Source organism: Babylonia areolata, chromosome 20 (assembly GCF_041734735.1).
Source record: "Babylonia areolata isolate BAREFJ2019XMU chromosome 20, ASM4173473v1, whole genome shotgun sequence".
NCBI classification, from domain to species: Eukaryota; Metazoa; Mollusca; class Gastropoda; order Neogastropoda; family Buccinidae; genus Babylonia; species Babylonia areolata.
The window spans coordinates 25,443,760-25,459,167 of NC_134895.1; the positions used below are offsets into that span (position 1 = coordinate 25,443,760).

The window sequence follows — 15,408 nt, forward strand, 5'->3', positions numbered from 1 at the left end:
TTACACCGCAAAACAACCATTCAAAATTACATTGTGTTATCATCAAGTGTGAATATCATTGCCCAAAGCATGTACAGACCCTAGTTTGATAACCTGCCTATCTTTTACAGGCATACAGCTAAAACTAGGGGAAAATCTCAAGAGTCAGTTGTAAAACTTTAAAGCTGTTTTTCTCAAAATGACTGCTGCATTACTAACACATTTTGACATTTTTTAACCTAGGAAAATGTTTTATACATCATTGGAAAGGTCTTTTCATCTTCTTACCAATGGTACGTATATCTTTAAACCTAAAAAATCGACTTATCTATGCATTACTAACACATTTTGACATTTTTTAACCTAGGAAAATGTTTTATACATCATTGGAAAGGTCTTTTCATCTTCTTACCAATGGTACGTATATCTTTAAACCTAAAAAATCGACTTATCTATCATTTTGTAGAAGCTGGTCACATATGAATAATTATGGTCTGGTTTCTTTTCACTTGCACACTGTTAACTGTCAGACATCCTTTACTGTTTAGCAGTAGTAAGGGCAATTACACCGGTGCTCATTATCTCTCAGCTCCTCTGATTTTTCTTCTGGATATTATAGTTGCTGTAGCCAATCCATTACAATGAAAATAAGTTTATTTATATCACACTTACTTTCAATTCAGTTTCTTAAGAAGGTGCAACTGGGTTCACACAAATCCATATACACTACATCAGATCTGCTAGGCAGATTCCTGACCAGCAGTATATCCCAACTTGCTTGGTCAGGCCCTGAGTACATGCATATATATATATATATATATATATATATATATATATATATATATATATATATATATATATATATATATATATATATATATATAATGTACTCATGTGTATATATACACACATTTGTGTACCTACAGATTTTTGCCAGAGGACAACACTTTTGTTGTCATGGGTTCTTTTTCAGTGTGCCGAGTGCGTGCTGCAAACAAGATGTCAGTTTATCATCTCATCTGATTAACTAGACACTCAGTTTGACATTCTAGTCAAACCTGGAGAGAGGGCAAGAGCAGGATTTGAACCCAAGCCCACATGAACACTGTACTGACCTGTGTCACGCCTAATCAAAGAATTTTGCTGTAAGCACTTTACAAAACAATAGTTCCATGATTTTATGTGAAGTGATTCTACCCACTTAAAGCTGGGGTCTGAGCCTTGTGCTAAACAAACGACATTTCACAATGAGTATCATACTTTATTCAACAGACCTATTTAAGAGGCTGGTATGGTTCTTCAAGAAATTCAATGTTGAATATCCAAACGACAAACATCAGAATTAAATTGCTCAGTCCATCATGCCTCTTAAAAGACCATGCAAAGCATCACCTCCACACCTGTGTGACACAAAAAGTGTCCAAAAATGTGAGGACAATTCCACCTGAAAGTCTCAAGACTTGGACACAAAGCACGTGATAGCAAAAAAATAAAACAAAATAAATTAGTAAATAGAATTGCAGATAAAAAGTAACTGAATGCATGTATTATATATTTGTAAAGCTATGTAATTTGAGTATTTATTATAAGCCCATTGGAGTAATACTATACATAAATTGAAATTTTTGTAGTGAGAATGATCGTTATCCTTTGTGGAAGGTGGGTCATGCTGCTGCGCTCCTCCCCATTATGGTGTCAGAATGGTCAACGTGATGACCGTGGAAGAAGAAGAAGAAGACGTAACAAGCCATGAAAACGCGTTAAATTAAATTAAGGATAAAGAAAGAAAAAAGAAAAAAAAAGGGGACACCCGGGTTCGAACCGGGGACCTCTCGATCTGCAGTCGAATGCTCTACCACTGAGCTATATCCCCTTCTGTTGTAGGTGTAAAAAAAACTTATATTTTTATTCTAATAGTCAACCCCCCCCCCCACCCCCCCGTCATTCCTTTTTCTTCAAGTCAGCATTATTTTTCTGCTAATGTGCAAAGATTTATCCCCTTTTTCATCGGCAAAGAACAAACAGGAAAAGGAATCTTTACAACAAACGGGAAAAAAAAGAAAAAAAAAGAGGAGGACATTACTCTCACTTCCTATCTATTTACCCACACATGTGTTCAACAGCAAGCTGCAGACAATCTTGTTTACCGTGCCTCAGTTTTGTGAAGTTCGAATACAATGGAAGAATTTCAGACGCATTGTTACTGTGGGACTGTTAATTTAACTCATCCTGAAGGGACTTTTCAGTGTTCCAAATGTAAAAGGAGATTTCATCCAGGTAAAATCATTCAGCTCATTGAGACTTCGCTGACGGCTGAACAGTGAAACTAGTCAGCAAGTGAAGCTTAGACTGTGCTGTGTACCACAGTTGGGGTAGTGATAATCTCTTTTCTTAAAACATATTTACTCAGTCATGACGGTATCTTGACTGTTGTCTGGTTTTTAAGGGGAAAAAAGTAAATGATTGAACCCCCACCCCCACCTTTTTCCGTTTTTTTGTGTGTTTTTTTGTTTTGTTTTTAAGGAAGGGGCTTTTTAAATTTTTTTTTTCAGTATGTTTGAGGATATCCATAAAAAAAAAAACCTGTTGTTTTTTGTGAGAAAGACCAAGGAATAATGTTTGACACTTAGCTATCGATAGTTGTGTATGATATAGTATAGATAATAATAAAATATTATAGATAAAGCCAGTCAAATGATTGGTGTAATTAAATTATTAAAAGAATTGAAGAATATGAGTTATCAACAAAGACTAACATACTTAAATCTACACTCACTAAAAGGTAGAAGATTAAGAGGAGACTGATCGAAACTTATAAGATATTAAATAACATAAATGATGTAAGTGCAAGACATATCTATAGAATGTTGGATTATGATAGTACAAGAAACTCAGTAAAGAAAATTTGTTTAGAACACTGCAACACCAACCTTAGAAAAAATTCTTTGGCTAACCGAATTGCACAAATACGGAATGCACTACTGAAGTTTAACTTGCACAAAATACTAACATGTTAAAAATCTCCTTGACACCAGTACCATCTTAAAAGAAAAATTTTGGGGTTATGATGAATGAAAACAAAATTCTTACAAAATCATACTTGCATATCCTGTCCAACAACAACAAATAAAAGAAGAAAATAAATAAATAAAATAAAAAGAAAGAAGTGAAGATGAAGATCGGATGGGGACATAAAAAGGCAGAGAGGTCTACTCATCGTCTAGGCAGATGACCTGCCAGTCCCTACACTACTACTACTACTAAGTATCCATATATTATTATATACCAACTTGCCTGAGTTTCCGAAGTTCAATCCCCGGCACAGCACACCTGGCTTGATGAAGGGTGGAACATTTTTTCAGTATCCCTTTACATAAGTGCAGACCTGGTAGTGCTTGAACCCTGTATGTGTGTATGCGCATGCAAAAGATCAAATATGCACATAAAGATCCTTTAATAATCCATGTCAGTATTCTGTGGGTTATAGAAAGAGGAAAATACCCAGCATGCATCAACTACAACAGAGTCATAAGCAAGATGATGATGGTCTTGTAATGGAAAAAAGAAGGAAGATGCGGAGGGATAAACCTCAAATATAGCTTGCTTTGGGTATGCAGTTTTATGACTGAAATGTCAATGATATAATGCTATACTGTTATTGTCATACTGACACGTTACTGAGTGTTGCTCTGTTCTAAACAGAATGCTTGAAGAACCCAGTGGTGTCTCCTTTGGCAGCTGACACATTCTATAACTTCACATGCAGCCAGTGTGCTCCAGATGGAGGAGAATTGTACTCCAGAGCAAAAATGTCATGGTAAGTTGACTGTTTGCCCAACCTTTCTGATATATTACTTTGTCAAATGTAGAACTTGACAAAGAACTTAATTTAGACAATAAGAGTGGAAATAAAGGTGAGGATATAAAAAGGCCAGTGAAGAAAAATCACCCATACACACACACACTCTATTGAGTGCACACACACACACACACACAAGCATGTATGCACACTTCCACTTACACATACAGAAATAGTGCTTGATAAAATTGTCTTGTTTCAGTGTTAGCTTGGCACATTTTGTTTTTTCCTGGTTGTTCAGACAGGGTGGATGACTGATGGTGAAAATGTAGTAAACTTTATAATTCTGTCGTTCGTGTGTTTGCATGTGATGCATTCATTTGTTTTTCCAGTTTGTTTTTGTAAGGAGTAAGCCATAGAATCATTCAATAATTACTGTGTTTTTGTGTATGTGTGCATGCTGGATGCTCTGTTGCTGACTGTACAATGTGTGTGTGTGCAGGCTGGATGATCTGTTGCTGACTGTACAATGTGTGTGTGTTCAGGCTGAATGCTCTGTTGCTGACTCTGTACAACCTGTCTGCATTCTTGATGCTCTGTTGCTGACTCTGTACAACCTCTGTGTGTGTGCAGGCTGGATGCTCTGTTGCTGACTATGTACAACCTGTGTGTGTGTGTGCAGGCTTGATGCTCTGTTGCTGACTCTGTACAACCTGTGTGTGCAGGCTGGATGCTCTGTTGCTGACTGTACAATGTGTGTGTGTGTGTGTGCAGGCTTGATGCTCTGTTGCTGACTCTGTACAACTTATGTGTGTGTGCAGGCTGAATGCTCTGTTGCTGACTCTGTGCAACCTTTATGCATTCTTGATGCTCTGTTGCTGACTCTGTACAACCTGTGTGTGTGTGCAGGTTTGATGCTCTGTTGCTGACTCGGTACAACCTATGTGTGTGTGTGTGTAGGCTGAATGCTCTGTTGCTGACTCTGTACAACATGTGTGTGTGTGCAGGCTGGATGCTCTGTTGCTGACTCTGTACAACGTGTGTATGTGTGCAGGCTGGATGCTCTGTTGCTGACTCTGTACAACGTGTGTATGTGTGCAGGCTGGATGCTCTGTTGCTGACTCTGTACAACGTGTGTATGTGTGCAGGCTTGATGCTCTATTGCTGACTGTACAGTGTGTGTGTGTGCAGGCTTGATGCTCTGTTGCTGACTCTGTACAACCTGTGTGTGTGTGCAGGCTGAATGCTCTGTTGCTGACTGTACAATGTGTGTGTGTGTGTGTGCAGGCTTGATGCTCTGTTGCTGACTCTGTACAACATGCATGTGTGTGTGTAAGCTGAATGCTCTGTTGCTGACTCTGTACAACATGTGTGTGTGTGTGTGTGTGTGCAGGCTGAATGTTCTGTTGCTGACTCTGTACAACCTTTATGCATTCTTGATGCTCTGTTGCTGACTCTGTACAACCTGTGTGTGTGTGCAGGCTGGATGCTCTGTTGCTGACTCTGTACATGTGTGTGTGTGCATGCTGGATGCTCTGTTGCTGACTCTGTACATCATGTGTGTGTGTGCAGGCTGGATGCTCTGTTGCTGACTCTGTACAACATGTGTGTGTGTGCATGCTGGATGCTCTGTTGCTGACTCTGTACAACATGTGTGTGTGTGCAGGCTTGATGCTCTGTTGCTGACTCTGTACAACCTGCAGTTGGGCGGAGGAGGGAAGAGAGGGTACTTCCGCTGGAAGGATCACATCTGTGCCTTCATCAACAAGCATTGGAGCCTGCTGTTCGGGCATCACAGGCAAAGTTCATTTCAAATTTGTTTAGTTATGTGTGTGCGTGAGTGTGTGTGCGTGTGTGTGTGCGTGTAAAAACAAATGTAGCATACAAATATACATTGGTCATAAATTGTATTTACTCTCTTAAGTCTTGCTTGAATGTGAAGCTTGTGATCTTACCACTGACCTAGTTGGTGGGAATATTGTGTGTGCTTTATGTTGGCTCAGTTGTGTGTGTGTGAGTGAGTGTGGCAGTTTTTGTCCTTTCTAAATTCTATTTTAATTACACATACTTTACCGTGACCCACTAGTGCCATTTCTTTAAACTGCTAGGGAAGGGAAGTAACTCGAATTTAACTTACTTCCTCACTGGCACGCAAAGATTCGCTCCAAAAATTGAACGATTAGTGTGCTTTTTATCCAGTTTTCCACATCGATGTGATAAAACATCAAAGGCTTGCTGCACAGTAAGTGCTCAATAAGATTATGATGTAATCTTGCAGCAAATTTGACCCAGATAATAACAAAAATTTGATTTTTAATTCATCCATTAATTCTTGGGGAAAGTGAAGGACAGAGTGGTGGACATTTGAATCAAGAAGATAGCCCACAACCTTCAACATCAACGGAAACTGACATTTTACTATTTCTATTTTTGATTTAAGATTACAAGTAAACTTTTGCATCAAATGTCTTGAGACTTCGGCAACCTGTGTCAAAATTATATTTTGATAATTATGTGAAGTTTTGTAGCTATTGGTTGAGTGGTTGCTATAAATTTGTGCCTGAAGTGAAGCACCCCTTCCCATTGATGCAGCCAGGCCAAAACATACCAGGCAGGGAGGGTTGCACAGACAGAAGACCTTTATGGCTGAAAGGGTTAAGAGATCTTGTGAATTACTGCTTTGGGCAAAACTCTGCACAGCTCTGTGGTGCATATGTTTATGTTTTATGTTGTTGTTGTTTTCCAGAAAGAAGAAGGCATCTTGGCATGGAACAGTGGCTGGAACTGTGTCGTCAGGCTGCCCTCGACATTTCATCTCTGGCACTTTGGAGCTGGGAGAGCCTGGCTGGTGGAAACTGGCAATGATGAAACCACCTTTGTACAGTGTCGGTGAGTACCAGAAGTGATGTGTTCAGCAATCATTTTAAAACTTTATTTTGTAAACACATTCATTAATTAAATCATACACAGAGTATTTAATTTATGAGGAACGACATTCAGCTTCACTGCAAAGAATGTTACGACTTAGTTAAAAAGTGCTAAAATGCCAGTGAGAGACAATCGAACAATGGTATAACTGTTTCTTTAAATTGTATTTGAATATGCTTTGTACAAGGATTGCAGATTTCTTTTTCCTTTAGAGAATTACTGTCTTAGGACTAAAGCTATTTGTATGTGTCGGACATTGTTGTAAACTGACAGTGATTCAAAAGGGGAAAAAAGCCCAGAAAGAAAAAAGATTGTTGATATGCAGACAGAACTGCATATGGGTTTGTAAAGCTGATCAGGTGCTGGGAGATTCGAAAGTTGACATGGGACAAGCATTTTGCCTGAATGAAGCGAAAAAAGGCATGAACAGAACCATTCCTTTTATTGTCATTTTGCATGTATTTGTGTGTGTGGGAGTGGAATCTGGGGGTCAGGGGAGGGGGTGGGGGATGTGTACATGAATGTTTATGTGACAGGGATCATGCATAGATGTATGCGTGTTTGAGTGTATATGTATATTGATATGCATATTTATGTTATACCATATGTCTTAACTGTTTGCGTATTTATGTTGCAGAGTATGAATAATGATCAATTGTTTGTGTGAACATTGCACTTTACGAACCATGAATATGAGTTCACTTATCGGTATTCACCCCCTGCCTGTTCAGAGAATAAATGTGAGTTATTTCCCCATGTTGTAGACCCTCCGGCGAAAGCTCAGCGACGGCCCAAACAGACGGCCCTGGAGGACCTGCACATGGAGGTGACGGAGGAGGAGGGCGTCAAGCGAAGCCGGCGCTGCAGGAACTTCTCCTTGTCTGCTGCTTCCGAACTCAAAGCCAAGCGGAGCACCATCAATGTCAGTGAGGCCTCTTTGTGTCAACCCTAGAACTTACATCCCCACCTTCACCATCCTGTTGACACCTTCCAGAAGAGATGATCATTTCTTTCTTTCTTTCTTTCTTTCTGCATCTGTGAGCTACAGCTGCCACATTCATTCCTATCTGTGAACGGACTTTATGTGTAGGATCTTGCCTTCCAGGCTGTGCTCAAAACAAAGTGCAGCAAATCCAATAAAGCAGATTTTTTTTTTATTCTCTGCAACTGCTTATGATTTGGATTGATATGAGAAGAAGAGGTTTTTCTTGTGATCTTGTTTAAGAAATGGTACTATGTATAGCTTCCCTTTCTCTCTTGCTTCTGATTGTCTTTATCTCTGTTTCTCTGTATCTCACTCTCTTTCTCTCTCTCTGTCTCTTTCTCTCTCTCTCTCTCTGTCTGTCGATCTATCTCTGTCTCTCTCACTCTGACCCTGTTGTCTCTCTGGTTAGGTCAGTGTGCTATTATTTTCTTTTGTTCACTTTGCTATTTTTATTTTCTTTTGCTCTTGATTTATTGCTTTCAAATTATCCTTCCCTCCCCCCTCAGCCAGCACACATGGAAGAACACAACACTGATAGTGGAACACTGTATTGGATGTGACAGGATCATCCCAAGAAGAAGAGAAGGACCATGGCAGCCATGGCAGAGACTCTGGCCCAGGCTACAGCGTGGCAGCAAGACGTGAACAGAGAAACAGACCACGACTCACTACACACTGAACACAGCCACCCACTGTTCCCAGCAGGGCTGGACTTGAAATCTGACTTTGCATCAGATGGGTCTGTTCCTCAAGACTTGAAGTCCGACTTGACATCGAGTGTGTGGAATCCTCAAGAAACGTTGATCTCCAGTCCTTTTCAACCCATTCCTGTGGAGACGGTGAACCAGATGGCAGAGGTCTCCACAGCGCATCTCACCTCCAGCATGGCTCAAGCCTTGCCACCACAATCACAGATCAACTTACCTCAGGAGCCAGGCTTGTCAGTGAGGAGTGAAGTATCGACTTCTCACTCTGGTGAAAGTGATTTTGCTGGGAAAGAAGAAGAGGACTCACTGTCTTGCACTGATGACCCAGATTTTTCTGCAGAAGGCAGTTTGCAAGGTGAGGGCTGTTTCTGTGATCTGATGTCTTGAAGGTGAAGGGAACGTTGAACATTTGGTATTGTTCTCTGGTGTTGTGGGAATGCAGAGAAGTGATAACAGGGTTTTGACAAGTCCTGGAAAAGTCCTGGAGATAGTGGAAGGGTTTTCTCCAGGGCTTAAAAAACTGCTGGAAAAGCAGCACAAACGCCAAAAAAACCCTCCTGTAAAAATCCTGGATTTTTCAAAAGCTGTCAGCCGTACACATACTTTGAAGTCATATATATATATATATATATATATATATATATATATATATATATATATATATATATATATATATATATATATATATAATTTTGACATTTTATTTTCTGTTGGCATGATAATTTGTTGTGTCATAAAGTAGCATCTGCCACACCATATTGTGACAGTGAGTATCAGAGTTAAACGTGTTGATTCTACATAATGTACAGTCCTTGATGTTTTTTTTACCAAGAGCTCAGAAAAGGCCTTGAATTGTTTTTCTGGTCAGCTTGTGGGAACCCTGTAATGATTCAGTCAGTTCAAGGAGTTTTGAACAAATAGCAAAATGACATTTGAACAATCCAAAAGTAGAGCTGTTGCACTTTTTATCATTCATTTGTTTCAATGTTTGAATGTCAGGCACAGTTTGCAGGCAGTCTCATCTGTGTTACAGTTCCTTCAGCAGACAGCCTTCTGTTGAACCCAGCAGACAGCGATGACGACTGCTCTGACATGTACAGTAGTATGTCGCCTGTCACCATGGGAATGACCTTTGAACCCTGCCAGTCTCCAGACATGGTGGACCTTGTCATGTCCATGCCAGGTACAGATACTTTCGTTAAAGGAAAGGATTGATTTGTCTTTGCTTGAAATGAGCTTGAATGATCAATACAAACATTTAGATCTTAATCAAGAATCTTAGAAGATACGCTTGTCTACAAACTTATTGTCATTATCATCATCGTTGTTAATGGATTTTGGTCTTCTCACAGTTTAAATTTAGAGACCAGTAGAGAGAGGAGAGAAGGGAAAATGTGAAGGAACACAGCTGTCACATGAACATACCATACATGTCGGTTGTCACTGCCTGTTTTGTTGTCACATGAATATAACCGTATATGTCAGTTGTCACTGCATATTTTGTTGACATGTGACAGATCACATGAACATACTGTACATGTAGCTTGTCACTGCATGTTTTGTTGGCATGCGACAGATCACATGAACATATCATATAGGTATGTCACTTGTCATTGCATTTTTTGTTGTATATTGACACATGACAGATCATATAAAAATACCATACATGTTGCTTATCACTGCATGTTTTGTTGCATATAGACACATGACTGGATTCTGCATGCAACATACACACAACTTATGATTCATTCAAGATGGTGGCCGTTTCCCTCACACACCAAATAGTGTGAAATGAAGTATTTATCATTGCTCTCTCTCTCTCTCTCTCTCTCTCTCTCTCTCTCTCTCTCTCTCTCTCTCTCTCTCTCTCTCTCTCTCTCTCACCGTCTTTTTTGGTTTTTGATATATTTTTCCCTTTGATATTTTTGTTGTTTGATCTTTCTTTTTCATTTTTTTTTTAACTCTGTATTTATTTTGTTTGTTTTCTTAGCCTAGATGAAAAAAGCTTGTATGTTGAATTCCTTGTCCTCAGAAAATAGAAATCATTCATTCATTAAACCATTCATTCATCCATTCACTGTACATCTCCACAGCTTCAGGTGAAGGAGAATCGCTTTATCCAGCCAGCCATTCCCCACAGACTGTTCCTGAACAACCAGCCCCTCACGCTCTGTCCTTGGAAAACACCCAACCCCCAACGCAGTCTGGCAAACACCCCCCACACAAACCCACTTCAGCGGAGGATTCCGCCATCGACTCTGAAGGCCCCAGCGAAGGGGAAGAAGAGCTGAGAGAAAGGAGCGAGGGAGAGGAGGACGAGGAGGAAGAAGAAGAGGAGGGAGGGAGGGGGGAAGAGAGGCGTGAGGATAGGGACAGCACCATGACTGTGCTGAGTGTGCCATCACGCGTCCAGAGACGTGTGAAGAGGAAGGCCAGGCAGGGGGAGGTCAGGAAGGAGCTGGAACCTGAGGAAGACACTTCACACAAGTGAGTTGGTTTGATTTGTACCTTTTTCGCTTAAAAACATTTTTTTTCAAAGAAAATTATGAAAGGGGAAAAAGAGAACCACCTCAGAATTTCTGGTCTTTTATTTGGATGTTGAATGTCAGCCAGTGTTAGAGTTTTGCCTATTGGTGTCAGGCACATCAGGTCGGGTTTTCCCTGACAGAATTGAGATTGGAATGAAGCGAAATCGATTTTTATTTCATGAGGGTAATGGAATAAGTGCAACTGCTTTTTTTACAGCCAGCCCTCTAGAAAGAAGCATGCGCACACACGCACGAGGAAAATAAAAGGGATAAATGGAAGCTGATGAGACAGGGCAGGCGAACAAGGTTTACATAGAGGTTCATTCTGCTGTAGCCAGAACTCTGTAATTCAATGGGAGACCACCTGATATTTTCTCAATCCCTTCCTTGATGATTCTGTGCAAGTTATGGCCAGCAGATCTCTTTTTTCAGCGGTGCAGCAGAAATTTTTTGATTCAGTTCGGCTTTGCATTTGGTATGGAAAATGTTCATTCAGGTCTGGGGAAAGTTTGGACTTCAGTTTGGCCACATTTGTGGGATTCCTGTGACAAAAAGAATTGTTTTGATTTTTCTTTCCACATTGCACATGGAGGCAAAGTGGCAGAATTGGTTAGCCATTGGACTTGTGATCCAGTGGTCACCAGTGATCAGGGTTCAAGGCCTAGTTTTGGCATGGTGTTCGTCCTTGGGAAAAGTACTTCACCCCCAATTTTCCCCACTCCACCCAGGTGTGAATGGGTACCTGACTTCAGTTTGGGAAGGTTAAAGTGGCAGAAGGAGAGGACTGGACCCCACCTTCCTATGTCAAGCCCTGGACACAATGGACATGAATTCACTGCCTTCGATGGCCTTAACATTTTACAGCGTTTTGAATTGCCACAGAACATGACTGTTGTGTGCTGTGCAGCCTTGACCTGATGACACCCTGTGTTGTGTGCTGTGCAGCCTTGACCTGATGACGCCCTATGTTGTGTGCTGTGCAGCCTTGACCTGATGACACCCTGTGTTGTGTGCTGTGCAGCCTTGACCTGATGACGCCCTATGTTGTGTGCTGTGCAGCCTTCATCTGATGACGCCCTATGTTGTGTGCTGTGCAGCCTTGACCTGATGACGCCCTATGTTGTGTGCTGTGCAGCCTTGATTTGATGACGCCCTATGTTGTGTGCTGTGCAGCCTTGACCTGATGACACCCTATGTTTTGTGCTGTGCAGCCTTGACCTGATGACGCCCTATGTTTTGTGCTGTGCAGCCTTGACCTGATGACGCCCTATGTTTTGTGCTGTGCAGCCTTGACCTGTTGACGCCCTGTGTTGTGTGCTGTGCAGCCTTGACCTGATGACGCCCTATGTTTTGTGCTGTGCAGCCTTGACCTGATGACGCCCTGTGTTGTGTGCTGTGCAGCCTTGATTTGATGACGCCTGTGTTGTGTGCTGTGCAGCCTTGATTTGATGACGCCCTGTGTTGTGTGCTGTGCAGCCTTGACCTGTTGACGCCCTATGTTTTGTGCTGTGCAGCCTTGACCTGATGACGCCCTATGTTGTGTGCTGTGCAGCCTTGACCTGATGACGCCCTGTGTTGTGTGCTGTGCAGCCTTGACCTGTTGAAGCCCTGTGTTGTGTGCTGTGCAGCCTTGACCTGATGACGCCCTATGTTGTGTGCTGTGCAGCCTTGATTTGATGACGCCCTATGTTGTGTGCTGTGCAGCCTTGACCTGATGACGCCCTGTGTTGTGTGCTGTGCAGCCTTGACCTGATGACGCCCTGTGTTGTGTGCTGTGCAGCCTTGACCTGTTGACGCTCTGTGTTGTGTGCTGTGCAGCCTTGACCTGATGACGCCCTGTGTTGTGTGCTGTGCAGCCTTGATTTGATGACGCCCTGTGTTGTGTGCTGTGCAGCCTTGATTTGATGACGCCCTGTGTTGTGTGCTGTGCAGCCTTGACCTGATGACGCCCTGTGTTGTGTGCTGTGCAGCCTTGACCTGATGACGCCCTGTGTTGTGTGCTGTGCAGCCTTCGCCTGATGACGCCCTGTGTTGTGTGCTGTGCAGCCTTGATTTGATGACGCCCTGTGTTGTGTGCTGTGCAGCCTTCGCCTGATGACGCCCTACGATGAGACAGTCATGCTAGAGAAGCTGGAGGGTGTCATGTCCACACAGCCCAGGTCAAAGGTCAGCCAGCCTCTGGAACCCTGGGAAGCCAGACGTCTCTGTCAGCAACGGAACATTCTGCGCAGAAAACTGATCGTCAGAAAAGTCAGTCAGTTGTTGGTGTGACTTGTGTGTGTGTGTGTGTGGTGTGGCTGATAAACTGTGTGCGAGAAATTGTTTTTGATAATAATGATAATGATGATTATAGTGTAAAAATGTCGGTGATGGAATGATGATGATAATAGTGATACTGATGATGATGATGATGATAATAATGTAACCCTGAATCTTGTGCATAGATAAATCAAAGCAGCTCTACAAACAGCTGTCGATAATTTTGCGTGTTTGAACACATACAGTCCTCAGCTTCTGCATTCATGGGCAGCAATTCCCATATTCACTTGTGTTTACAAGTGGGTTTATATGTGCTGGACCATTGCTACCTGCCATGTTGGCAACTGTATGACCATTTTGGGTAGCATGCATGTTGGTGATGTTCATGTTTCCATAACCCACTGAAAAGCATATATCTATTACAGGATCTTTATTGTGCCAATTTCCTCTTTACACATGAAGAGGGTTAGGCGCTAGCCAGTCTGCTCATCCATTGACCTGGGAGATTAGAAAGTTCATGAGATTGAAAGTGTGCTTTTAACCACTAGGCCAGTCAACACCTGCAGTGACTTCATTTTTACCTTTGCAATACAGAATATTGTACAGAAAAAAAGCAGGCCTTGGCAAAGTGTTTAACTGCAACTGCAGCCCTCATTCCATAGTTTTCATTCTGTGGCTTGCTTGTGGATTTTATTGGCATGTCACAACATGTAATAGAAATTTTTAAGATTCATTTTTTTTATGTATTGTTTCACTTTGTCAGTCTAACTGTTGATGTACAAGTATATAGGTCATGGCTTGAATAATGTTGGGCTTTTATGTTTTTTGCTTGAACTACTTGTTAATGGATTCTGTTGCATATCTGCAGGAAAAATTACCCTATCCTCAGTTGTGGTGCAGAAAGAATGCATTGACTGATCCACTGCTTGTGTCACTAATGCTCAGAATGCAAGGCCTGTGAAAAAGCTGTAGCAACAAATTACACCTTTTTTTCTATTCTTTTTTTCAAATACAGTTGCAGCGAGAAAATGGGCTTCCAGTTTTTGACATTGAGGCAGTGATGGGAAGACTGGCAGAGAAATACTATGGAATCAAATCTGAGAGCAAGGTAAAATTTGATTGATTGTTTTTTTGTTTGTCATTGCTATATTTTTTTGGGTTTTGTAATTTTGTTTGTTTCTTTGTTGTTGTTTTTAAGGGAAATCAAACATTTACGTCATCAGGGATGACTGGACTATTTTGTTGTGTCTGAAGTGTATTATGTGTTTGGTTGTGTCCATTCTTGCCTGTTAATGATTCTATGCTGACTGTTTGCTGTTGTAGTTATCACTATGTTTAGCATCTCTAGGACTGTAAAATAAGATTTTTGTCGGTTAACTCTGTTTAATCTGTAATTTTCAGCCATTTTGAACTGTAAATTACTTGTCAGTGTGTGGGTTAAGTGTAAGTGGTGCGCCATGAGTTTGTGCATGTGCCATGTATGTGTGTGTGTGAATGTATTGTGCCATGTGCATATGTGAATGTGTGTGTGTGTTTGCCATGTATGTGAGAAAGTCCATGTCTGGGTTTTCAGATAATATTTTTTTAACAAGTTTGAATCTTCCATATTTTTATTGTTGTACCTTATTTGACTTTTTAGTGCCACATGTATTGTTAAATGCACTTACAGCTGCGTGGTAAGCACTATACAAAGGCAATTTGGGGACATTAAGGTTCACACAGTGTTATTGAACAACTGTTGTTATGTGTGTGTGTGTGTGTGTGTGTGTGTGTGTGTGTGTGTGCAGGAGATGAGCAGGGCTGAGGCCTCAGCCAGCACTCACCCTCACAGTTTCAGCAGCAGGACTTTAGACAGGTTCATGGTAAGCGGGGAGTGCATGGATTTTCTCTGCTTCTTCTTTTTGTTCTTTTTTCTTTTCTTTTTCTTTTTTTTTTTTTTTTTACAAATAGGATACATTATTTGTTATCACTAGTTTATTGCATATTTGCAATGAGGCAGTTTAGACACGTATGTATTCATTCTTTTCAGCACACATTCACACACACACACAGTGCATGTGGAGAATAGGTGAGAGTTGGACCTGGGGAGTGGGGGGTATTAAGGTAAAAACCAAAAAATGCCACTAAAAGTGGTGTGGTGAGGCATTCCGTGGAGGGGCCATCAGTCATTCTACCAGTAAAAGAAATCGTAACAAGCTACCCACCACAGAGTGAAATATGCCC

General features: G+C 41.3%; 1 protein-coding gene and 1 non-coding gene across 2 annotated transcripts in view; one reads left to right on the plus strand and one right to left on the minus strand.

The window, feature by feature from the left end:
* Positions 1-1,780: 1,780 nt before the first annotated feature.
* On the minus strand, positions 1,781-1,852 carry Trnac-gca (transfer RNA cysteine (anticodon GCA)). Its single transcript has one exon. It is a non-coding gene; the product is annotated as a tRNA-Cys (tRNA).
* A 227-nt stretch (positions 1,853-2,079) lies between these two features.
* The window catches only part of LOC143294799 (cysteine-rich protein 2-binding protein-like), a 35,105-nt gene continuing 21,776 nt past the window's right edge, over positions 2,080-15,408 (plus strand). The window contains exons 1-11 of the mRNA XM_076606285.1: positions 2,080-2,256; positions 3,682-3,796; positions 5,445-5,576; positions 6,525-6,667; positions 7,471-7,628; positions 8,255-8,753; positions 9,432-9,581; positions 10,492-10,885; positions 13,011-13,176; positions 14,201-14,293; positions 14,973-15,047. Of these exons, the coding sequence (XP_076462400.1) occupies positions 2,157-2,256; positions 3,682-3,796; positions 5,445-5,576; positions 6,525-6,667; positions 7,471-7,628; positions 8,255-8,753; positions 9,432-9,581; positions 10,492-10,885; positions 13,011-13,176; positions 14,201-14,293; positions 14,973-15,047 (2,025 nt within the window). The 5' untranslated portion in view covers positions 2,080-2,156. The remainder of the gene's footprint in view (positions 2,257-3,681; positions 3,797-5,444; positions 5,577-6,524; positions 6,668-7,470; positions 7,629-8,254; positions 8,754-9,431; positions 9,582-10,491; positions 10,886-13,010; positions 13,177-14,200; positions 14,294-14,972; positions 15,048-15,408) is intronic.